The 26,789-nt window shown below is 44.1% G+C and overlaps 1 protein-coding gene across 1 annotated transcript in view; it reads left to right on the forward strand.

Moving 5' to 3' along the window:
- si:dkey-256h2.1 (uncharacterized protein LOC337520 homolog) overlaps positions 1–26,789 on the forward strand; it is a 322,407-nt gene that overhangs the window by 104,159 nt on the left and 191,459 nt on the right. The window contains exons 5-6 of the mRNA XM_038797529.1: positions 10,511–10,651; positions 12,055–12,176. Coding sequence (XP_038653457.1) covers positions 10,511–10,651; positions 12,055–12,176 — 263 coding nt within the window. The remainder of the gene's footprint in view (positions 1–10,510; positions 10,652–12,054; positions 12,177–26,789) is intronic.

Consider the following 26,789-nt stretch of genomic DNA (forward strand, 5'->3'; position numbering starts at 1 on the left):
TTTATGGACTGTCCTCATTAATACTACACCCTGTCTGCTTCATCCGATGCCAATGCTTATGTAGTTACATTGTATATATTGTGTAGCCCTATTATGTATTCTCATGTACTTTCTTGAATTCTGTTCAATTCCCTTTCTTCCAATGTACTGAATGATCGGTTGAGCTGCTTGCAGAAAAATACTTTTCACTGTACCTCGGTACACGTGACAATAAACAAATCCAATCCAATCCAATCCAATCCAATACAGATGGTTATGAAGATGCACAGAGAATAGTTCTGTGGATTCTTCTACGATGTATATGTTAAATCTACTTGGGCATGGTGCCTGAGTGCAAACCATATCTAGAAATTATACACTTAAATAAATTGAAACTCAATATATTAAAAACCTTGTGGAGATTTTAAAATTTATTCTCATGGGAAGTGGGCATTGCAGGCAAGGCCAGAATTTGTTACCCATCACTAATTGCTGTTGAACTGAGTGGCTAGTTAGGCCATGTTGATCTGGAGTTGCATGTAGTCCAGACCTAGTAAAGAAGACCAATTTCCTTCCATAAGGGACATTAGTGAACCAGTGGATTTCATGGACACCAGGGACCAGCTTACAATTTTAGATATTTTTATTAATTTAATTTAAGCTCCAGCAACTGCTTTGGTGGTAGTTGTGCCCTCAGAGAATTAGCCTTGGTGTCTCGATTACTAGTGCAGTAACATTACTATGATGCCCACTATCTCCTGCTAAATATGATGGAATATGACAGAAATTCACTATACGTTAGAGAAGAAATCATTTGCGATTTGCAACGTGAGGCCCCAGGTGAATACCTGTATATATTTTCTGTACCTGTCAACATTGTTTAGTCATGGGGTGTGGTTTATCTGAGTTGACAGGATATTCTAATGCTATGACATAGCTTCCATTGAGTCGTATACAATCTTATTTATTGTGCTGATCTGGGCGAATTATTTTATTTACTTGGGAGATATTTTTAATGTTGAGAAATTACTTTGAGGCAAAAAATAAATAATTTATTTATATAATTGGAAAATCAGATACATCCAGGAACCCAATCTGAACTCCATCATCACTTTCATTATCATTGAACCCTGTGGAGTCTTCTGCATCTCTGTGAAGTGGACTCACCATGAATCAGCAACCTGCTTTACACCATGCTCAATTTTCTTTTCCATTTAAGCTAATAGAAAAAATAATATGTATTGTAAAATGGGCTGCATTTTCTTTGAGCTCATTTTATACTTCTGCACAAAACCAGTTTCACTCCCTTGACCTCCTCAGTGGTAAAGAAGATTAGAATATGGGTGACAATCTTGAAATTAGTTTCTTGGGCTGCAAGAGAGCTACTGGAGTTTGATGAGCATAGGTGTGATTGACATGTGAAACATTATTCAGGAGAGACATTACATTCTCATTGAGTTGTAATTTGTCCCTCACAGGAGATGATGGAAGTTGAGGCTTGAGATGTTGAAGGATTATGATTTTTGGCAGAGGTGAATGATCCAGGAGCAACCTTGATAATAGAGTAGATGTGATAAAGGAAACTCAGTTTGGTGTTGACTTGTATACATCAAGCCTTTGCCTCTCCATACTTTGCCATATATGGCAACTGCAAAGTCAAAGTTCGAGATCTGTAATTGCTGGCAATAACTTTGATTTGTCAACGTTAGCTGTTACTATACTTTAAAAAATAATTTGTTGGCCGTGAAACACTTTGAGATGTCCAGAAGATGTGCAAGGTTTTTTATACATGCAAACATGTTCTTTCCTTTCTCTTGTAGTGTTTTCCTAACTGCCTCATAGCAAGCATGGGTCTATGCTATCTATCCCCATGCTCTTAAAAGATTTGTTAGTCATGACTAGGTTTGCAATAATATTTTGTAGCACTGTCTCATTTTATCTACATGTTGACTTTGGTTATATGTCTCACAGACCCAATTGATTTAATGTGCTCTTTTATCTTACCAGCCTCTATCCACTGCCATAAGCTTCAGCTTGTCGAAAGCTTTGTGGCTTGTATCCTGTCCCATGCCAAATCCCACTTGTCCATGATCTTGCTGACCTTTTGTCCTTGTTTTTAATCTTCCCATGTTAGGCAGTTCCTGTTGTCCCCTCTACTCCTCACCCCAATATCCAGCATTATAAATTCCCCATGTATTTAATTTGGGCCTCTTCTACACTCTGTTTATCCTTTAACCTTGCCATAGGTGATCAAACATTCAGGCGTCTTGCTCTCACTGTAATTTTCTCCCAGAATCTCTCCACCTTCCAAACTCCTCCTTTAACAATCTCATTAAAGCCTACCCATTTGGCTAGTTCTCTTATTAATCCTATTTCTGTGAAGCACGTTTCTATGTTAGAAGTGTTATATAAATGCAAATTTTTATCGAACTTTTCAAATTCTAAAAATTTCACAAATCTCCTAAACTACAATATATTTTATCTTATTTTTTCCAAGTCAATTGCAGAAGTTAGTAAATTAGACGTCAGAAGCTCCATACAGGTATGATGTGAAGATTCCATATAGACTCGGGTCCGGACCGGAGAATCGCTGCGACCGGCACGAATCGTGCGCCATTGGTGCCAGCCGGGGGATTCTCAGCCCGGGATGGACCCAGTGGTCATAACAAAAAACCCCCGAGTCCCGCCGTCGCCGTTCTAACCTGCTCTTAGCCAGCGGGACCTCGGCGTGGAAGGGTCGGGGGCGGCCTGTGGGCCTCTGTTGTGGCTTGGCCCGCGATAAGGGCCCACTAATCGGGGGGCCGGCCTCTCGGGCTGGGGGCCTCCTTTATCCCGCGCCAGCCCCTTCAGCCCTACACCACGTTACGTCAGGGCCGGCGAGGAGAAGGGAGCCACTGTGCATGCACGCGTTGGCGCTGGTGCCATTGCGCATGCGTGGACCCTGCGGCGCCCAGTTGACACTGGGATCAGCAACTGGAGTGGAGAGGGTCGCTCCAGTGCTGTGCTGATCCTGAACATGGCTGATCCTGAGGCCATGTTGACGCCGTTGAAAAACGCGACGGCGTTTCTGACGGCATCAAAACTTAGCCTCAGAGAATCCCGCCCTCTGTTTGAAACTTAACAAGACCATGTGCTGCTGCCTGGGCCTCAACATAAATAGCAATTCCATAGTCTAAAATTGAAGAATTAAACTTCTTCAGTAAAATGGTGGAACTGTAGGTTTTTTTTTTTTAAAAGGTTGCTGTATACTCTCTCCTATCTAAGGATGCCTAAATTATTCTCTTCATAAATGTTGGCCCTACAGAGGAGGATACTGATGAGGTAATAATGGGGAACACAGAGGCACTAAATCAATATTTTGCCTCTGTCTTCAATGTAGAGGATGATAAAAAAAATTCCAAAAACTACTGTTAGCGCAGAGGAACTTGGTGGAATGACCATCACGAGGGATAAGGTATTGAATAAACTAAGGGGATTAAAGGGAGATAAGCCTCCGAGACCTGATGACCTGCACCTTAGGGTATTAAAAAGGATGGGGCAGCAGAGATAGTGGATGTATTGCTTATAATATTTCAGAATTCCTTGGATTGTGGAAGGGTCCCGGTAGATTGGAATCATGCCAATGTGACACCCGTCTTCAAAAAGGGGAGAGAGGCAGAAAGTACAAACTATAGACAGGTTAGCTTGACCGCTGTGGTGGAGAAGTTGCTGGAATTAATCATTAAAGAGGAGCTGACTGAACATTTGGAAAGACAAAGCTCAATGCAGCATTGACAGCATGGTTGTATGAAGAATAAGTCATGCTTGACAATCTTGCTTGGGTTCTTTGAGAATGTAAACAGCAAGGTGGATAATGGGGAACCTGTGGATGTGGTATATCTAGACTTCCCAGAAGGCGTTTGACAAGGTGCCACATAAAAGATTGATCAAGAAGGTGAGATCGCAGGGAATTACGGTTGAGTACTAGATTGGATTGAGGATTTACTGACTGACAGAAAGCAGAGGGTCGGGATAATCGGGTCCTTCTCTGGCTGACACCAACCCTTGTGGGATGCCACAGGGTTCAGTCCTTGGACCTCAACTGTTTACAATCTATATGAATGATCTGCAAGCAGGGACAGAGTGTAACATAACAACATTTCTGGATGATACTAAAATAGGTGGGAAAGCAGGCAATGAAGAGGAGATAAAAAGAGTTTACAGATGGATATTGATAAGCTAGGAGAATGAGCCAAAACTTGGCAGTTGGAGTTTAATGTGGAGAAGTGTGAGGTAATCTAGTTTGACTGAAAAAAAAATAGAAAGGCAAATATTATCTAAATGCAAAGCAGATTCAAAATGTGCCTGGGCAGAGGGATCTGGTGTCTTTGTTCATTAATCGGAGAAAGTTGGTATGCAGGTACAACATGTAATAAAAAAAGGCAAATGGAATTTTAGTGTTTATTGCAAAATCAAAGTAGAGAAATGTTGTTGCAGTTGTATAGGGTGTTGGTGAGAACATATGTGAAGTATTGTGTTGGGTTTTGGTCTCCTTATTTGAGGAAGGATGTGGTGGCATTGGGGGCAGTTCATGGAGGTTCGGCAGATTGTTTCCGGGGATGAAATGTTTGAGTATGAGAAGAGATTGAACAGTTTGCGCTTATATTCGCTAGGGCTTAGAAAATGAGGGGATCTGTTCAAGTTATATAAAATACAAAGAGGGATTGATAAAGTAAACTTAGACCAAATGTTCCCCCTTTGTGGGACAATATAGAACGAGAGGTTACAGATATAGGTTGAAAGGCGGTACATTTAAAACTGAGATGAGGAGGAACTACTTCTCGCAGAGGGTGGTAAATTTGTGGAACTCGCTGACCCATAGTGCTGTGAAGTCTGGCTCATTAAATGGTTTCAAGAAGGAGATAGATATATTTCTGATTGTAAAAAATGGGTTAAAGGGATAAGGGGAACAGGCAAGGAGGTGGATTTGAGACCAGGAAGAGATCAGCCATGATCTGATTGAAGGCGGAGCAGGCTTCAAGGGTGAATTGCCTACTTCTGCTCCTAATTCCCAAGTTCACCTACGCTTACCAGAGGCTACATATACGCATGCTTGTGGATTCACCCTCTGCAGGCATAAAGGAACATGTGCAGTCATTGTGCCATTTTTGAATTAAGCAAATGCGTGGGTGTAACAAGTCCGCGGAGGCAGAAGTCCCGTTGACAGAATTCATTTTATTTACAAACCCAACAGCTGAACAACCATGACCATTCAATCTGCTGTCTACACAGAGTGCAGAGGATCTGACGCTCCCTGTTATATACACAGAAAGGGGTTCCCTGATTGGGCCACTAATCAGGGAACTCGTATTCTAATTGGCCAATCTCAAAGGCCTGGCCCAAGTCATTACACCCCTCCCCCCAAAATCCAAGGAGCTCCCATGGCCCTTGTGACTCACGGGTCTCCTGCTTCGTTTTTGCGCCGGGACCGGCTCCTCCACATGGGCCGCCGACGTTGGGGGAGGGGGGGCTATAACGGCTAGGTGCCCGTCTTTTCCGATGTGAGCGCCTGAGGGGCGGTTTGCCCCTTTCCTCCGGCGGCAGGGGTACAGCAGCGGCATCATCCACGGTGTCCATATCCAGGTCCGGTGTCCTCACCAGTGGTGTCGGAGGGGCATGAATAGTTTGTCGGTGAGGATTTGCCATGGTCCTTGGTATGCTGGTCTGAGTCAGCTCCGGGGGAGGAAATGAACCTGAGGCCCACACCTGGTCCAGGTGTTTCTTTTATTACATGTTTTCCCACAAATATCTCATACGGCACAATTCCTATCCTGGCCTTGACTGGTCCTGCTACCCATGTGGGGCCATTTGCATAATTTCTGACCCATACATTTTCTCCTGTGTTGAACTGCCTTTCTTGGCAAGTGTTGTCGTGGCCCCTGCATTGGGCCTTGTGTCGCTCTATTCTGCCATCTAAATTCGGGAATAGTCGACTCAGCCGGGTTCGGAGTAATCTGCCCACGAGTAGCTCCACCAGTGCTATCCCGTTGTGGGTTGTTCTGTCGCCAAATAGCCAGCGCGACAGTTTGGTGTCCATTGATGCTGCTGACTGTTTCTTCAGCCCGACTTTTAAGGTCTGGACGGCTCTCTCCGACAAACCACTCGATGCCAGGTGGTATGGTGCCATCCTGATGTGCCGTCTGCCAATAGACTTCATAAATTTTGTGAAGTCCTGGCTGGTGAAAACAGATCCATTACCTGAAACTAACACCTCTGGGATACCGTATGTTGTGGACGAGCTGTGGAGTTTTTCGCAATGGTAGTTGTTGAATTTGCAGAGTTCATTATGTAGACGTCCAGCCATTTGGAATGGGCGTCTACTATTATAAAAAACATTGAACCCATAAATGGGCCTGCAAAATCTGCATTAAGTCGCGACTATGGTCTACCTGGCTATTCCCTTGGGTGCAGCGGGGCTGCCTGTGGCACCTTCTGCCCTCGTTGGCATTCTTGGCACCGACCTACCAATGCGGCTATGTCTGTGTCCAAGCCCAGCCACCAGACATAGCATCTTCATTTTTGAGACTCCAGGGTGCCCATGATGTAGTTCAGCCAGTATGGCTCGACGGCCTTGACTTGGAACTATTACTCGAGCCCCCATAGCAGGATCCCGTCTTCCACTGATCGGCTCTCTTCTGCTCCAGTAAGGGTGGAATTCCGCTTGGATCAGTCTTTCCATCTCCCCAGTTAGCACCATGTGTTTTATTTTTGATAAAACCGGGTCACTTTGGGTCCATAAAAGAATGGTTTGTGCGGCCACTGGAAGGGTGTCCAGGAAATGTAACGTCATTACCGTTTCCTCTATTTTGGGTACTAATGGCGGGGCGTCCGGTAATGCCAGCCTGCTTAGTGCATCAGCGTTTGCCACCCTGGTTCCTGGCCGATGCTCCAGTTGATACGGGTACGCCGCCAGTAGTAGGGCCCAGCATTGGATCCGGGTCAAAGCTATTGGTGGTATTGCTTTGTCATCTTTCAACAAACCCAGCAATGGCTTGTGGTCTGTAATTAGTTAATTTCGGCCCATATAAGTACTGGTGAAATTTCTTCACCACGAAGATCACAGCCACTCCTTCCTTTTCGATTTGGGCATACTTTCGTTCTGCTGCTGGCGCCAGCGTCCTGGAAGCAAACCCTATAGGTCATTCCTGTCCGTCTTGCCCCGTGTGCCAAAACTGCATCAACGCCATATGGAGACACGTTGTACGAGAGCACCAACTCTTTCCTGGGGTCATAGTGTGCCAAGACGTTCTGAGGAAAACGGTTCTTTTATCTTCGTGAAAGTCTTGTTTTGGCAGGCGGACCACTCCCAGGCTTGCCCCTTTTTTAGCAATTGGTGTAGGGGGTCCAAGATGGAAGCTCTGTTCTGTATGAACTTTCCATAATATGTCACTAGTCCTAAAAAAAACCCTTAATTCCTGGATTGTGGTGGGGCCGGGGCATCTTTAATCGCCCTCACCCAATCCTCCAAAGGATGTAGTCCTGATTTGTCAACCTTGTACCCCAGATAAGTTTCTTGAGGTGCTAGGAAAACATATTTCTCTCTCTTTAGGCGCACGCCTGCTGCTGAAAACTTCCAAAGGACTTCCTCCAGGTTTTGCAAGTGGTTCTGCCTTTGTAAAGAGGACGTCATCCAGGTAAATGGCGACTTGCGGTAGCCTTTGCAATATATTCTCCATTGTCCTCTGGAATATTGCACAAGCTGACGATACTCCGAAGGGTAATCTTGTACCCTGAAAAAGGCCCTTCAGGGTGTTTATCGTTGAGGAATTTTGGGACTCTTTGTCCAGCGTCAGCTGTAGATATGCATGGCTCATATCAATATTTGAGAATAAGAGTCCTCCAGCCAGCTTTGCATACAAGTCCTCAATCCGGTGAATTGGGTATTTGTCCAGTTCTGAGTAGCACTTAATCATTTGTTTGAAATCTCCACAAAGGTGGACCGAGCCGTCTGGCTAAAGGATAGGCACAACGGGTGTCACCCACTCTGCAAACTGGACCGGTTTTAATATTCCCTCATGCTCTAAACATTTTATTTCCATATCGACTTTCTGCCTTAATGTGACGGGTACTGGTCGGATTTTGGGACTGCCTCTGGATCTGTGTGCAATGTTGCCTTTGCTCCCTTTCTTGTTCCAAGCCCTTCTTGGAAAACCTCTGGGTATTTGCACAGGAGTTCGCTCAGGTGGCCATTTTCCAGCTGGAAAATATTTACCCAATCCAGCTGGATCTCTTTTAGCCAGTTTCGTCCCAATTAGCTTGGCCCCACACCTTTCACTACCATTAAAGGCAGCCTAACCAGTTGCTCTCCCTAAGCCACAGTTACATGCGTTGTGCCCAACACTCTGTGGTTCTCCTGTGTATGTCCTCAGTTTTGCCGAGGTCCTGGGTAGGAATAAGGGTTGGAGTCCAGTGCAAATTTTATTGAATACTGTTTCCCCTAACACTGATACGGCTGCTCCAGTGTCGACTTCCATCAGTGTGGGACGTCCGTTCAACCTTATGGATAATTTAATGGGTTTTGCTTTCACCATCGTTACATAATTTAGTTGTTCCTCATCGGAGGAAGGTGGGGCTTCTAGGGTATGAATTCTCCTGTACCCTGCCCTACATGACCTTCTCCAAGATTTTGGTTTTGGGGCTTCTATTTCTCCTTTCTGGCTCCGATCTCTGGCAACAACTACAATATTTTGCCAGGCAAAAGACTGCAGTCTGTCTGGACTAATTTTCCCTTGCCTGGGAGGGCTTCTGCGAGTGGGCCTGGCTAACTTAGTATCCTAGTCATTCCTGAGGGTGGCTGTGCAGTTGCCTATCCCCAGCGATAGTCCCTTTACTCAGTTTCACTGGTATGGGCATCTACCTCCATCAGAGTATCCTGTAAATCATGCCCTTTGCTTGCTGCTTTTTCTAAGGACAAAGCCAGCTGCAATGCTGGTTTGCAATCCAGCTCGGCCTCTGCTAACAGACATTTCTGTATTGCTAAATTATTTATTCCACATAGCAAACGGTCTTGGAGCATCTCATTTAGCATCAGGCCAAATTTGCAAGCCTCTGCTAGTCGCCTTAGTCTTGTTAAAAAGTTTGTAACTGACCCCCCAGTGTCTCAGAATGCTGAGTAATACCGGTACCTTTGCAGGATCAGAGGTGGCTTAGGGTCACAGTACTCTTTTACTAAATCCATCAATTCCTGGAACGTTTTCATATCCGGTGCCTCTGGAAAAGTGAGACTGCGCATAATGGCAAAGGCAGCTGGCCCACACGCAGTCAGCAGAATGACCCGTTGCTTTTCTTCTGGAATGATATTGTTTGCTCTAAAGAAGTACTTCATCCGCTCTACATATTGGGCCCAGTCTTCCACTGCAGGGTCAAAAGAGTCCAACATTCCCAATAAAGGCATTTTGCCCATCAGTGGCTTACCCTCAATATGCGGCAGCTGCTGACAAGCAGGTTTCTTTGGGCCATTCTGCTTTCCTCATTGCCACTGTGATAAGTCCACGGAGGCAGAAGTCCCATCACCAGAATTCCTTTTATTTACAAACCCAACAGCTGAACAACCATGACCATTCAGTCTGCTGTCAACACCAGGAGTGCAGAGGATCTGACACTCCCTGTTATATACACAGAAAGGGGTTCCCTGATTGGGCCACTAATCAGGGATTCTCGTATTCTAATTGGCCAATCTCAAAGGCCTGGCCTAAGTCATTACAGCAGGGGACAATAGTTCCCTGATGCTTTCTCTACATCAATGCCTCAAAAAAAAAGCAGAATCAACTTGCCAATCAAACAGAACCCTTTTATCATGCAGTATAAATTGTTGCTCCCGTTGAAATTTGGCATTCTTGCATCTTTCCTGATTAGTGCAAGATGAAAAGCTTTGATAGCATCTATCTTTTTTAGCAATATATGGACAAAATTCAAACATGCTAAATAGGAGCAAAAATACACCATTTGGCCCCTTGAGCTTTTACCACCATTCAACAAGATCATAGCTGATCTATTTGTGTTTCGAGCTCCAAATTCCAATCAACTCCCAATAACTTTTGATTCCTTTACCTAACAAGAAGCTACCTACCTCCACCTTAAAAATATTTAATGATCCTACCTCTATAACAGTATTGTGTTGCAGTGGCTTTTAAAAGACTTTTGTTGGTAGGTTAATTCACTGAACGGATTAAAGAAAATCTTGGTGATGTGTTTTATGAACCCAAAAATCAAATCCATTTGAAATTGAAAATTAGCGCAAGATTGTCTGGATTTTCTGTGGGATTGTTTGGTAGATGATCAGGAAAATGCCCAGCTCAATTCCTAAATGACTTGAAGCAGGTATTTTATGTCATTTCTCTAGTGTTCCTCCGAATCTTTTGCCAAAGTTACAATCGGAGATTGAGAAAGACATGGAAATTCTTCTCCATGGCACTGTTCCAGGAGTAGCATTAATATTCAAAGTATTGCATCATTGTTTTTATTTCACTTGTCCAATTGCTTTTTTGTACAGAAACCATGCCAAAGTGAACGTGACTTTCCAACATACTCCTTCACCTAATTTTTTCTTTGGAATTGACATGGACAGAAGATTGACAGAAGTGGGTTGGTTCCTCTATCCAACATTTAATTTTGTTGTCTGGCATGCCCAATGGTAAGGAACTTCTAATCATTAAACAGATCTCATTTTCATAATTTTAGCTGAAATCTTAGAAGAGCTGTTGTAGTTTATAAAAATAACTATTTTCAAAAACATTTTGTGACTCAAGTTTACATTTTCATTCTGCATTTAATTGTACTCAATTATAAGTTTATAAAAAATTAGCATTCAAACAATTTATAATAACTTTTTATGATATTAAAGAATACATGTTTTTTCCATTTGAGGAAGAACCTTGAAGTCATGTAATTATTTTGTTGCTCTTGAATATTGCCCTCTCATAATCCCTAAAAGTAGATGGAGAACTTTCCAGACCGTTGCAGAGTCCAAGTATAAAACTTGATACAAGGAAATATGGGAGCACTTTCAGGAAATTATTAATAAATAAATGGGTACAAAACCTTGTGACATGGATTGGTAATAGGTTGGGGGTAGGTGACAGTAAGTAGAGGTGACGGGAAGTACTCTAACTTGCAGGATGTGACAAGTGCCCAGGGAACTGTACTGACTTTTCATCGCATTTGAATGTAGGAATAAAGAGTTGTATACACTAGACTATGATCAAGAATTAAATCACAGCAACAAGGCACACCCACATGCAAACAATGGCAGATGAAGCACGCGCAGTGCTCACTTTCTACTGCTTTAAATACATTGTGGACACATTCCATTCTTTTCACTTCATTTAGGTGGGGTTTTTTTTGGTGTTTTCTGAAGTTAACTTTTACTTTTTAAACTATGGATAAGCAAACATTTGAGTCTGCATTATGCAATCTGCTGTACAAAGACTTTTCTGCACAGAGGCAAATTTGAGAATGAGGAAGTTGTGAATGTCAGGACCTTACTGTATATTTAAAGAAACACCCTGTTAGCTTCAGGTGGATATCTTTGCCACTTGTTCAGAAGAGTAGAGTGGGATGTCAGTGGGTAAGTTGCCCAAGTTTTAACTGCCTGCCTGGTTTCCACTGGGTGGGTAGATTAAAATTGCCTCTAATGTCTCTGGATAAGGGATGGAAAATGAAGCATAAACTTGTCTCTCATCCTTTTCCTAAGGGAAATCAGGATTAAGCTATATTCCCAAGCTGCACAATTATTTTACAATTAAATTGGTACAGAAGTCCTCTGATCACTTCCATGTTTTTTTTCGACATTGGAAACCCAAAATTTCATATAAATTCGTCACTTAAGGATAGATTGTTTTTCGGGAATCCCAGAGAATTATGGATATCTATTTTATGCAAATGTGGTTTCTATTTTTGAGCAACATATATCTACATATCAATAATTTCTGTAACTTTCTACAGGAGGTGGAAGTACATTTTAACAGTATAAAATAGAAAACGCAAAATCTTAATGATTATGCCAACAGAATTTAGTAATTTTTGTTTTTTAACAAGGTTTATTTACTTGAAAAACTTGACTGCAAGGCTCCAGGCACCGGCGACCATAATAAATGTGTTCAATGACACTGTAATGCAAGGGGACAAGGGAGCTGTAGCAATTGTGGAACTCCCAGAAGGTAATGCAATTCATATTTTCTGGAATGATTTTAATGTAGTGACAATTATAGCAATAGTTTGACTGAAAAGACATGCCTCTTACTATTCTTTGTGCTGTTTCTGGAAGATTAATAACATTTAATGATTAGTTTTTTGACTCTCCATTCTTCGCAATGAGAAAGTAGCGAAAATTGCAAAGATTGCCCTTCCAGGATAAATAGACCCTTTTGAAAGGATATCCAGTTGTTGGAAAGTGACATGGATGATTCCAGTAGTTTAAGAGCAGCTAATTTTTGTTGTTGGAATGAGGATATTCATATGAGAAGAGGGCATGAATTCTTAACATTTATACCCCCTCAATTATGCTACCATCCTTGTGAATCTTTGTTGTAACTTCCCCAATGCCCCATATCATGTTTAGAATATGGTCTAACCAAGGTTCGACACAAGTTTAAACTAACTTTGTTGTTTTTCAATCCAATCCCTCCGGAAATGAGCCTTTTACTTATGAGGACAATTCGCAAGAATATCAAATGTAAAGGGAATAACAATTTATACTTCATGAGAAGAGAGTGCTGATTGATTGGCAAGTGGACTCTAATTATTAGAGGCATTGCCATAGAAAATGTACCAATTAACTGATGACAGACGGTTAACTGATAAGCTTTGTTTAAATTCAGATTGGGCAGGTTGACTTTGGTCAAGGCTATTTAATTCTTAAATTACATTGAAAACCAATTTAAGACACTCGCAGTGCGGCTCACTTGAGCGCCCTTAAAGCTACATAGTTAGTACACAGGACCCGATCTTTGTAGACAGAAAGAAATGTACAAACATTGTGCATGTTTCAGCTTGATAGCCATTCTCTGGCTCAATCAGAGTCAACCTGCCTGGTCTGAATTTAAGCAAAGCTTGGCAGTTAACTCAGTTTTTTAAAATTAATTTATTCCAGGGATGTGGGTTTTGCTGGCTAGGCTAGCGTTCTTTGCCCAAACCTAATTTCCCTTGAGAAGGTGCTGGTGCGTTGCCTTCTTGAACCACTACAAACCATGTGGTGTAGGTACACTCAGTGCTGTTAGGGAGGGACTTCTAGGATTTTGATCTGGCGACAGTGAAGGAATGGCGATATATCTCCCAAGTCAAGAAGGTGGTGAGTGGTTTGGAGGGGAACGTCCAGGCATGGTGTTCCCATGCATTTCCTGCCCTTCTCCTTCTAGATGGTAGTGGTTATGAGTTTGTAAGGGGCCTTTGTGAATTCCTGCAGTGCATCTTGTAGATGGTACACACTGATGCTATTGTGAATTGGTGGAGGAGGGAGTGAATGTCGAAGGGATGCCAATCAAGTGGGCTGCATTATCCTGGATGGTTTTAAGCTTCTTGTGTGTTGTTGGAGCAGTATTCATCCAGGAAAGGTGAGAGTACTCCATCACACTACTGACTTGTGTCTTATATTTTGTGAACAGGCTTTAGGGAGTCAGGAAGTGAGTTACTCACCACAGGATTCCTAACTTCTGGCCTACTCTTGTAGCCACAGTATTTATATGGCGAGTCCAGTTTAGTTTCTGGTCAATAGTAATTCCCAGATTATTGACAGTGGAGATTCCATAATGGTAATGCCATTGGATGTCAAGGGGTGATGGTAAGGTGATGGTTAAATGCTTTTTTGTTAGGGATGGTTATTGCCTGGTACTTGTACGATGCAAATGTTACTTGCTACTTGTCAGCCCAAGCCTGAATATTGTCCAGTTATTGTTGAATTTGAACATGGATTGCTTCAATATATGAGGAGTTACAAATGAGGAGTTACAAATGATGCTGAATGCCTGAGGCCATCACCACTTCTGACATTATGATAAAAGGAAGCTCATTGATGAAGCAGCTTAAGATGGTTGGCCTCAGACACTCCCCTGAGGAATCCCTACAGTGATATCGTGGAACTGAGATGACTGATCTTTAACAATCACAACCATCTTCCTCTGTGCTAGGTATTACTCCAACTAGGGGAGAAATTTCCCCCTGAATCCCATTGACTCCAGTATTACTCGGGAACTTTGATGCCATACTTGGTCAAGTGCAGCCTTGATAGCAAGGACATTCGCTTACCAAACCTCTGGAGTTCAGTTCTTTTGCCCATGTTTGAAACAAGCCTGTAACAAGGTCAGGCGTTGAGTGGCTCTGGTGGAACCCAAATTGAATGTTAGTGCACAAGTTATTGCTAAGCAAGCGCCATTTGATTGTACTGTTGATGACCCCCTCCAATACTTTACTGATGATCGAGAGTATAGTGTTGGGGTGATACTTGGTCGGATTGGATTTGTCCTGTTTTTTGTGGGCAGGACATAGCTGGAAATTCTCCACATTGCTGGGTGGGTGCCAGTGTTGTAGCTGAATTGGAACAGTTTGGCTAGGGGTGTGGCAGGTTGTGGGGCACAAGTCTTCAGTATTCTTGCCGTAATATTGACCGGGCCCACAGTCTTTGCTTTATCCGTTGCTTTCAGCCGTTTCCTGATACCATATGTAGTGAATCGAATTGGTTGAAGACTGGCATTTGTGATGCTGAGGACCTCCAGAGGAGACCAAGATGGATCATCCACTCGGCACCTCTGGCTGAAGATTGTAGCAAATGTCTCAACCGTACCTTTTTACTGATATACTGGGCTGTCCATCACTGAGGGTGGGGATATTTATGGGGCCTCCTGCTTCAGTGAGTTGTTTAATTGCCCACCACCATTTACAGCCGGATATGGCAGGACAGCAGAGCTTATATCTGATCCATTGGTTGTGGGATTGCTTAGCTCTGTTATCACTTACTGCTTATACTGTTTGGTACACGAATAGTCTTGTGTTGTAGCTTTACCAGGTTGGCCCCTCATTTTTAGATATGCCTGGTGCTGTTCCTGGCATGCTCCCCTGCACTATTCATTGAACCAAGGTTGATACGCTGGTTTATTGGTAATGATTGATTGGGACATACGTCAGGCCATGAGGTCACAAATTGTGGTCGAGTACAATTCTGCTGCTGCTGATGGCCTACAGTCTTGAGTTGCTTGATCTATTCGAAGTCTATCACATTTTGCATAATGGTAATGCCACACAACACGATGAAGTGTGTCATCAATGTGAAGATTGGACTTTGTCTCCACAAGTGCAGTGCGGTGGTTAGTCCCGCCTGTACTGTCATGGACAGATGCATTTGAGGCAGGGGGGCTGGTGAGGATGAAGTCAAATATGTTGTGCCCTCTTGTTGGTTTCCTCACCATCTGCCGCAGACCCAGTCCAGCAGCTATATCCTTTAGGATTCAGCCAGCTTGATCTTTAGTTACTGAGCCACTCCTGGTGATAGATATTTAAGACCCCACCCAGAGTATATTCAGCACTCTTGTCACCCTCCGTCCTTCTTCCCAGTGTTCAACATGGAGGAGTACTGAGTCATCAGTTGCTGGTAGGTGGGTGATAGGACGTTGTCGTCAACAGTACATTTCCTTATCCATGCCATGACGACTCCCAGGGCAACTCATAGAATTTAGAATTCCATAGAATTCCTACAATATAGAAGGAGGCCATTCAGCCCATCGAGTCTTCACCCACCTCTGAAAGAGGACCCTACCCAGGCCCATTACCCTGCCCAACCTGCACAACTTTGGACAATAGCAGCAATTTAGCATGGCCAATCCACCTGACCTGCACATCTTTGGTGCAACTCCCTGTACACCACCCCACTGGGCCTGCTCTGTCGGTGAGACATGGTTATGGAATTGGTTGGGACACTGTAAAATATGACTGTGTCAGACTTTACCAGTCTGTGAGACAGCTCTCCCAATTTTGGCACAAACCCCAGAAGTTAATAAGGAGGACCTTACAGGGTCAACACGGCTTAGTTTGCCGTTATCATTTCTGGTACCTTGGTCGATGCTGGGCCATCCGTCCAGTTTTTTTCCTTTTTGTACTCTTTGTAGTTGTTGGACACAACTGAGTGGCTTGCAGTGCTATTTCAGAGGGCATTAGGAGTTAACCACCTTGCTGTGGGTCTGGAGTCCATAGCTTTTACAACAATTTATAATGGTTTCATGGTTATCATTAGGCTTTTTATTTCCAGATTTACTTTATGGAATTTAAATGTAATCATCTGCCGTGGTGAGATTTGAACTGCAGGGCATTATCTTGGGCTTTTGAATTAGTAGTCCAGTGACAATACCACTACGCCACCGCCTCTTCCCTGATATCAGTCATCTATTAACTGGTGCACTCTCCATGGCAACGCCTCTACCAATCAAAGTCCACCTGCTATCCGATCAGCACTCTCATCTCATGAAGAATAAATTGATCTTCCCTTTATATTTGGTGCTCTTGCAAATTGTCCTGATGAGTGGAATACAAAAAGCTTCGACAACATAACCGTAAGACAAAGGAGCGCAATTAGACCATTCAGCCCATCGAATCTGTTCCGCCATTCAATCATGGCTGATACGTTTCTCATCCCCGTTCTCCTGTCTTCTCCCCATAACCCCTGATCCCCTTATTGATCAATATATGTGTTTTTTCAGAATTAGTTAACTTCTGTCACTACTTTTAATTATTTGTATGTCTGTATTCCTAGATCTTTGTTCTTGGATGCTATTTAGTCTCTTGTTCTTCATGATATATGTGATCTCTTTGTTATTCCTTTCAAAATACACCACCGTACAAACTATCCGTATCAAAATGAATTTGCCAATTAAATACACATACTGTAAATTTATTAACAACTTATATTTTTCATGTTCTTCCTTTGTTTTTTTAAAATAAATTTAGAGTACCCAATTTATTTTTTCCAATTCAGGGGCAATGTAGCATGACCAATCCAACTATCCTGCACAACTTTGGTTTGTAGGGATGAAACCCACGCAAAAACGGGGAGAATGTGCAAACTACACGGACAGTAACCCGGGGCCGGGATTGAACCCAGGACCTCGATGCCATGAGGCCACAGTGCTAACCACTGTGCCACCGTGCTGACCACTGTGCCACCGTGCTGACCCCTTCGTATATGTTAACAATGCTCCCTTATTGTGCTGTCTTCAAATGTAGTAATTTGACTTACTATTCCCTAGCCCAAATCATTAATATGAATTATGAACAATCGCAGTCTCAGCATTTATCCCTGGGGAGTGCCACTCCCGATCTTTTGGTAATCTGAGGAAATATCCTTAACCATTACTCTGTTTTGTTTTTTGTAGCTAAATTGCTATCCATTCTGCTGCTGTCCTCCGACTCTACGTGTTATGGATTTAATCATGGGTCTACTTGTACTGCCTTATTGAAGGCTTTTTGAGAATCCAAATATCTTGCATCTACTACATTCCCTTGCCTCCTCTTTCTCTTACTTCTTCAAAGAATTCGGTAAGGTTGGTAAAATATGACCTTTCCATTTGAAATCTCTGCTGACTTTCTAGCTCCTTGGCTATTCAAATTTCTTTTGTACCATTTACGTTAAGCTAATTGGTCTATAGTTCCTGGGATTATTCTGTTTTTAAATATATGGATAATAGTTAGTACTTCAAAATGCTGAGATAATGGATAGATAATGGAAATTTATGCAAACCTGGAATATACATGCGCAAAATTGACCTTGTCTCAAGTAAAGCTAGACATTAGAAAAATTCTCTGTGAAGGAGTGGATATGTGGATTGGTTAATGTTATGTTCACTGTTGAAAAACAAGTGCTGACGTCGGTGTGGGAACCGTGGTGTTCTACGACACGAAAAACAGCGCAACAGGTGCACCGATTCAGCAACTCTAAATGAGCTAGCACCATCGCCATGTGGAACGCAACCGGTTCCATGCGAAACGCGGCTGGATTTGCCAGGTCTGTGATTGGCGCACATGAGGCTCGTACGCCGCAGCCACACTTAAACGATCCATCCCCCCCACCCAAACCGTCCCAGTCAACAAGATGGCTGGAAGGAGAGCAGTGCCACGGTTCAGGGACGCTGAGCTTGGAGACCCTCCTGGACGCCGTGGAGGAGAGGCGAATATTCCTGTACCGCAGCCCGGGAGGAAGGCCGCCAAGTGCTGCCTTTTGCCATGCCTGGGCGCAGGTGGCAGAGGCGGCCAGCACCGTGGGTATTGTCACCCGGGCTGGCATGTAGTGCAGGAAGAAACTCCACAACCTCCTCAGGATGAACAGGGTGAGTTGGCAGCCCTGTGCCCCTGGCACTAACCTCGTCCACCCCCACACACTCGTAACCTTGCCTCTTCCCCGGGGGACCGGCTGAACCCCCACCCTGCCCACATGCGTGTGTGTGTGCGTGTGCGTGCGCGTGCGTGTGTGTGTCCCCCCCGACATGTCGGCCTGCAGCGCCACCAATTGGCCCAGTACCACTACCCGGTAATTGTTATGTTCTGCAGTTCCACCCTCTGTTTCAGGGATATTACTTTATTCTCCATGGTGAAGAAAGATGCAAAATACCGTTTGCATGTTTCTACCATCTACTTATTTTCTATTGTCAGTTCCCCAAACCCACTTTCTACAGGACCAGTGCTCACTGTGTTGATGTTCAGGGATGTGCTTCAAAGGGGTGTTTCAGATTGCCTGCTGTAGCTTTGCCCAAGTGAACTATTCAAACTCTACACTCCAGGTCCAAGTATGGAGAAATATAAATGCAAAGAAGGACATGAAAAATAGGTGGTGGGATTATCTGGGGCATGATTCCAGGTATGAACCAGGGGCCAATGTGGGTGGTCAGTGGGGTGGTCAGCAAGGTGACTGCCCTGCAGTCCGCGGCAATGGTGGTCTGTGACTGGACACTGCCCTAGTCCCATGGGGGTCACCCCCTCCAACCCCCCAGCCAGCCCAGTCTAGCCAGTGTCTAGCCTGGAAGCCCACGGTCATGCCTCTCCGTGTCTTACCTCCTTTCTCTCCCTCATCAGACACGCCACCTGTTTCCCCATTTTTAAATGCACAAGTGAACCTCGTCATCAGGAATTCTATCCAGTGGAGGCGGAGAATCGCAGAGACCCCGGAGAATACTTGGTCAGGCCCACTGATGATATGCCAGTGGTGTTTACTATACATGCGGAGTAGAACGCATTGACGCCGCTGTCGAAGCACTGGAGAATTGCGGTTTGGGGTGAAACCGCGGGCACCACGATTTCGACACGAGAACTGATTCACCGGTGAATCGTATTTCCCAATTCCATAAGATATCGGAGCAGAATTAGGCCACTCGGCCCATTGCGTCTGCTCTGTCATTCAATCATGGCTGATATTTTTCTCATCCCCATTCTCTTGCTTTCTCCCCGTAATATCTGATCCCCTTATTAAAATTAATAGAAGACCCAAGCCTGAATTTTCCCGTTAGACCATATGACCATAAGACATAGGAGCAGAATTAGGCCACTCGGCCATCGAGTCTGCTCCGCCATTCAACCATGGCTGACATTTTCACATCCCCATTCTCCTGCCTTCTCCCCATAACATCTGATCCCCTTATTAATCAAGAACATATTTATCTCTGTCTTAAAGACACTCAGTGATTTGGCCTCCACAGCCTTCGGTGGCAAAGAGTTCCACAGATTCACCACCCTCTGGCTGAAGAAATTCCTCCTCATCTCTGTTTTAAAGGATTGTCCCTTTAGTCTGAGGTGGTGTCCTCTGGTTGTAGTTTTCCCGACATGTGGAAACATCCTCTCCACATCCACACTATCCAGGCCTCGCAGTATCCTCTTAAGTTTCAATAAGATCCCCCCCTCATCCTCAACCGTTCCTCATATGACAAGCTCTTCATTCCAGGAATCATTCTTGTGAACCTCCTCGGGACCGTTTCCAAAATCAGCACATCTTTCCTTAGATACGGGGCCCAAAGCTGCTCACAATACTCCAAATGGGGTCTGACCAGAGCCTTATACAGCCTCAGAAGTACATCTCTGGTCTTGTATTCTAGCTTCTTGACATGAATACTAACATTGCACTTACCTTCCTAACTGCCAACTGAACCTGCATGTTAACCTTGTCATCTGAGAGTACCTTTAAGAAATGGGTGTTTCTAGATGGATATGTACATAAATATCTGTAGCGAGAGTACCTTTAAGAAATGGGTGTTTACTACTGCAGTGATGTCAGAGAGTGGGTGGAGCTGGGCTGTCTGTCAGCTTTTTATTTTCATTTTAGGCTGTTTGCTGCAGGGTGTGTTTTAGTTTCATTTTCAGAGCTGGATAGCTGCAGTCAAAGCCAGAAAGTGTATTAGTCTCTCTCTCTCTGTAATCTAAAGAATGTAAATCGATCCTTTGGTGATTTAAAACTAATAACTGCTCTCAGTAGTGACTTTAACCTGATGTGCTGTTAAAAGTTTTGTTTTAAGTCTTATGGATGTTAAAAGGACAGCTTCAGGATTACTTAGTGTTGTATTCTTTGGGGGTTATATTTGCCTTGATGGTTGCTAAGATGTTCACTGTATGTTTTAAAAAGGTTAACTTGAGTTCATAGAATAAACATTGTTTTGCTTTTTAAAAATAGTTTTCCATTTCTGCTGTACCACATCTGTAGAGTGGGCCATGTACTCTCCATACCACAACTAGTAAAAGTTGTGTGTCAGGTGACCTCCATGATACATTTTGGGGTTCTCTAAACCCTGGCCCATAACAACCTGAAGAGAGTCGTGAACAAGGACTCCCAAGTCCCTTTGTGCTTCAGATTTCCAAAGCATTTCCCCATTTAGAAAATAAATTCCTCCTTTGAAAGTGCATAACTTCACACTTTTCCGCATTGTATTCCACCTGCCACTTCTTTGCCCACTCTCTTCACCTGTCCAAATCGTTCTGCAGCCCCACTGCTTCCTCAATACTACCTGTCCCTCTACAGATCGTTGTATCATCTGCAACCTTAGCAATAGTGCCTTCAGTACCTTCTTCCAGGTGATTAATGTATATTGTGAAAATTTGTGGTCCCAGCACAGACTCCTGAGGCACACCACTAGTCACTGGTTGCCATCCTGAAAAAGACCCCATTATCCCCATTCTCTACCTTCTGCCAGTCAGCGAATCCTCTATCCATGCCAAGATCTTATCATTGACACCATGAGCTTTTAACCTATACGGCATCTTGTCAAACGCCTTCTGGAAATCTAAATAAATTTTGTCCACTGGTTCTCCTTTGTCTAACTTCCTTGTTACCTCCTCAAAGAACAGATTTGTTAGACATGACCTCCCTTTGACGAAGTCATGCTGACTCAGTCCTATTTTATCATACACTTCCAAGCACTCCGCGATCTCATCTTTAATAATGGACTCTAAAATCTTACCAATGACGGAAGTCAGGCTAACCGGCCTATAATTTCCAGTCTTCTGCCTCCCTCCCTTCTTAAACAATGGTGTTACATTAGCCACGTTCCAGTCCTCTGGGACCCTACCTGTCTCCAGTGATTCTTGAAAGATCACCACCAATGCTTCCACAATTTCCTGAGCTATCTCTTTTAGAACCCTGGGTAGTCCATCCGATCCAGGTGACTTATCCACCTTTAGACCTTTCAGTTTCCCCAGAACCTTCTCCTTAGTGATGGCCACTGCACTCATTTCTGCCCCCTGATTCTCCTGGAGCTCTGGCAGCCCACTGGTGTCTTCCACCGTGAAGACTGATGCAAAGTAACTATTCAGTTCATCTGCCACTTCTTTGTTTCCTATTATTACTTCTCCAGCCACATTTTCCAGTGGTCCAATCCCACTCCGGATGTTTTCTCTTATCAGAATAGTGCTGATCAAATGGTGATATAATAGAAGTATGTTTAAAATTATGAAAGAATTTGAGAGGATCATGGAAGCAGCAGTTAAGGAATTGAGACCTGGGGGCATAGATAAACGATTAAATGTGTGTGTTTTCACAGAGTTTAATTGAATACTTTTGCTTTCTCTATTTGTTATTTAAGACAATATACATTTCAGAGCAATGACTGTTTTCACCTAGGTCATTAGACTGCTACCTAGCAAGGTGAAGAGTATAATTAAACCTGAAATTGCTTTATAGACAGTAACTACATTATACAGCAGCAAAACCGGTCTATGAGTAATGCCCATTGAAAATGTAATACTGACATCTAACCCTCTCTTATAAAATATAAAGCCTGCCATTAGTAATATTTGCTGGATGTTACACAGTGGCAGGTGTCTGACGATTGCCTCTTAGAATATTCAGCACCAAATTATGTCACTATGTATGTCCTTTGCAGTCTCAGTATTTGATCTAGAGGGTATTCTTAAATTAATAGTTTACATTTGGCTTACTGCCACTTTAGCTATTAACTGGAATTGCTGAAGGTAACAGCACAGGCTGAATTAAGCTGGCTAGAAGGTGCTTCTCTTGTGGAGGTGTTATATCTATACCTCTATCAATAAAAAGACATTGCGGACTGTATTTTTATTGTGACGTTTTATCTTTAATAGCACTGATGTTGACTTGGCAGGATGGGTGTGAGGTCCACCCAACTATTTTGCTGCTGATCCCATCATATCCCCCAATGTCAGCCTAATTTGGATTTTTAAAAATGAGCTCACAATAATAATTTTTATTGTCACACGTAGGCTTATATTAACACAGCAATGAAATGACTGCGAAAAGCCCCTCGTCACCACATTTGCCCCAGGCGCCTGTTCGGGTACACAGAGGGAGAATTCAGAATGTCCAAATTACCTAACAGCATGTCTTTCGGGATTTGTGGGAGGAAACTGGAGCACTCAGAGGAAACCCACGCAGACACAGGGACAATGTGCCGATTCTGCACAGGCAGTGACCAAAGCCAGGAATTAACCCTGGGACCCTGGTGCTGTGAAGCAATAGTGCTAACCACTGTTCTACCATGCTCCTATTCTTATCTGTGCTGAGGGGTTATGGGTAGGGCAGGAGAATAATTGTTGCGCTGGCCTTCAACTCCTGCAGCTGCGTGGGCGGAATGAAGAGCAAAGCCTGTGATGAAGTTGGAAAACTCTGCTGGTAAGAAAGAGTGCGTTGATTGGTCTGCCATTGGTGGCACTCACTGGGTTTGACTAATTTTTAAATGCCTTCTATTAGTCATAGCAACAGTGGTCCCCAGTAAAATAATGGCGTTACTGGTTACTGATGCTGAAATCATCGAAAATGTGATGTATGATATGATATTATTGCCGTATGTGCATTTGTGGGTACACATTTCAGTGCATGCTTCTGCCATTTGACACCACTTCACATGAAATAGACTACGTGAAGTCATCTAGTAATTTTCAGGAAGGCAGTATTCCATTCTTTTGTCTGATTTGTTCACTCTCCTGCTGAAACACTGCCCAAAACTGGGTAGTTATTTCTTGAAGAATTTGGCTCAAAATTCAAATGTACACAGTATGAGCATACAGACACAATGTACAGGTAAAGACTAGCTGATCCATCATGCCTGCTCATGATGGCTGTTTGAGCATTTCCTGCCTCCAGCGCCCCCCCGCCAGCCGCCAACATCAACCCCCCCCCCCCCCCCCCCACACAGCATGTAGTATCTTGAGACAGACAATTACACCGCCGATTTCATTGCCTTTTTAACAAAAATGCTCAATTTTAATGTTCATTTTAATGGATATGGATGAGACAGACTTTGTAACTGTGGGTAAAATGTGAAGTTCCTCTACTTCATTAAAATTAATAAAGAGCAGACAGCTCCAATACTAGATATTTCCAACCAGGATAGGTCTTGAATTTGCGATGTTAGACCTCAGCATCTGATTGCCCAAACCAAAATGCTGTATTCTTACCTGCTTTTTCTAGGATAGGATTTTAATGGGCTTCTGAATCAAGGCTCCAAGGCTCAAATGGTGGTCAGTCGCCAGCACTGTGTGCAAAGCACTAACATGTGATTTTGTATAACCTGTGTGAAATCTGATTTTGTCAAGTAGGATAATTAATTGGCAGGGAGTAGGGTGCCATCCTGGAGTGGTCTTGATACTGAACGGCCCAAAGAAGGCCCTCCTGCTTGAAAGCAACAGCACGATGCCGCAGCAGTTAAACAAGGTAGAGGGAATCCCAAAATGGCAGCACCCTTTCACTAACGCTTTCATATTTAATCGAAGAATAGGTCTTTATAACCGGGCAAACACTATTGGGGAAGGAAGAGATCTTCCACAGGGTGACCTGAAGCTGCTGTGAAACCCAGACTATCATCAAGGGCCTTGGACCCAACCTGAACACTGGCAACTCCCAGGGCTGGATTCTCCGCAGCCCCGTCCCAGAATTGCGTTTGGCGCAGGGGCGGAGAATCGATGTTCCTGACTGAATTGGGTCCGACAATTCTCCGGTCCCGACTGGCTGGGGTGCCATTGCCAGAAGCCCTCCCAGCGATACTACGATTCCGACTGCCCGAGTTTCCGATGATGTGGAACTAATGTGGTATGTAGACTCATCCGCGACCGCCCTGGTGGGGGGGGGGGGGGGGGGGGGGGGGGGTGTAGGGGGAATCAAGCACTTGGTGGGGGGGGGGGGGGATATGGCGGCCGGGGCATCGATCGGGCGGGTCTGAACCAGCCGATTGGGGGGGGGGGGGGATTGTTTGTTGGTCTTGGTCTGCGGTCCGAATCCGCCATGGCGCTCGGCGTGGCCGCTGAAGGTCGCCGCTGTGCGCATGCGCGGACTCGGAACTGGAAGTATGGGGGCCCATATCCGCAACCAAAGGTGCGTGATGCTCCCCAGGTCCCTGCTAGCCCCCTGCAGGTAAGTGAATACCTGTTTATGTTTTGCAGGAAACTGGGGAGTGAAACGCCAGCGTTTTTACGTCGGCGTGGGGACATAGCCCCATTTTTGGAGAATCCAGCCCCCAGTCTGCCACCAGGAGACTGCCTCCAGGCAGCTAAACCGTCCCCTGCCACCTTTGGGGACCTGGGAGTCAACTAGCTGGCTTTCAATAATCAGCCTCAGTTAATCTTTGATTAGCTTAACAGACTGCCCATTGCTTGCGGCAGGTAGCTGTGACACATGGTAACCCCAGACCCTGAAATATGGACTGGGGTCAGGATGGAGCCAGGGTGCGGCACATAGGCCACAGCGAGAAATTCCATGCTCTCCTGTCCAGTATGGTGAGTTTTCTAAGCAGATCATTAAATATTTTGATGTGTTTACAATGGGAAAGATTTGTAACCATGGGCTGGATTTTGTGGCCTTCCTTGCAGGTGAGGGTACTCATAAAATGCAGTGGTTATTTAAAGTAACGAGGGCTCCTCCCCCCCCCCCCCCCCCCCCCCCCCCCCCCCCGGGCCTTTAATGCTTCCCCAGCATCGCAAATCTGGGCCCCGCCCCTTTCAGCTCCCTGATTTTGGCCTGCTAACTAGGCCCTACCAATATCTTGGACTTAACTTGAAGTTCAGTCTCCATAAACCACCTCTTCTTTGAGAACTGCCATTCAGATTGTCTGGCAACTTGCTAAGGTGAGACTTTCTCCTCAGATGGGGCTCATGCCTTACCAGTTGCGAGTTACTGCTGTCCCAGTATAAAATGGCTGTGGAGAGACAATATCCCGGTGGAAAGCCTCCCAACCAACTTTTTCATTGGGAAAGGCAGGAATTATATTACCCTATGAAATCCAGTCCATAAACTAGCTGAAGTGGCTCATGCGGAGTGAAGCAATTAGTAAGTTAGTAAATATAGAAATATAGAAGTTAAGAATATAGTGCAGAAGGAGGCCATTTGGCCCATTGTGTCTGCATCAACACTTGGAAAGATCACCCTACCTAGCCCCACGCTCCTCCCCCCATCTCCGTAATCCAGTAACCCCACCTAACCTTTTGGATACTGAGGGTCGATTTACCATGGCCAGTCCAACCAACCTGCACATCTTTGGACTGTGGAAGGAAACCGGAGCATGCGGAGGAAACCCACGCAGACACGGGGAGAAAGTGCAAATTCTACACAGAGGCTGGTCAACCGAGGCTGAAATTGAATCTGGGTCCCTGGCACTGTGAGGCAGCAGTGCTAACCACTGTGCCTATATGTAGCATAAATTACAGCATAAATCTTTCATCAAACATTTCTTTGTAGGATTCTGTACATTTTCTTTATTGAGTTAGTTAATAAAATGGTTTATGATAGAATATCACTTTCCCAGTCAAATTCAGAAAATAACGAACTGTAGCTGAGAACGGTGGTGTTACCAATCACTGTTCCCCCTCAAAGCTAGAAATTCTGCAATAGGTCTTTTGATGGTAGAATAGAACTTCTGCAAAATTGACATGTGTTGACTGTTGCCAGGGCCCAGGTTTAGAATAATTATATTTTGTAGGTGCTTACCTCAGCCATTTACAAAGTTGATGAGATAAGGATCACCTCCCCAGCCTCAACTGGTGAGTCTGGAATCAGGGGAAGGTTTTAGCTACAAAGCAAAACAAAAATTAAATTGCTTTTTCTCGAGGTTGGTTTTCCAAAAGCAATCAGTTGCCATGTGATTGATGACTTTAAGAAACGTTTGCAATTTTAAATCACCCGTACCAATATTTGTTCCTGGGCTATGGTTTTGCTTTTTTTATCTATTCATGGGATTTTGGTGTTGCTGACAAGGCCAGCATTTATTGCCAATCCCCAGTTACCCATTGGAAGATGTGGTGAGCTGCCTTCTTGAAATACTATAGTCCGTGTGGTATATCACCTGTACAGTGTT

Source organism: Scyliorhinus canicula, chromosome 5 (genome assembly GCF_902713615.1).
Source record: "Scyliorhinus canicula chromosome 5, sScyCan1.1, whole genome shotgun sequence".
Taxonomy (NCBI): domain Eukaryota; kingdom Metazoa; phylum Chordata; class Chondrichthyes; order Carcharhiniformes; family Scyliorhinidae; genus Scyliorhinus; species Scyliorhinus canicula.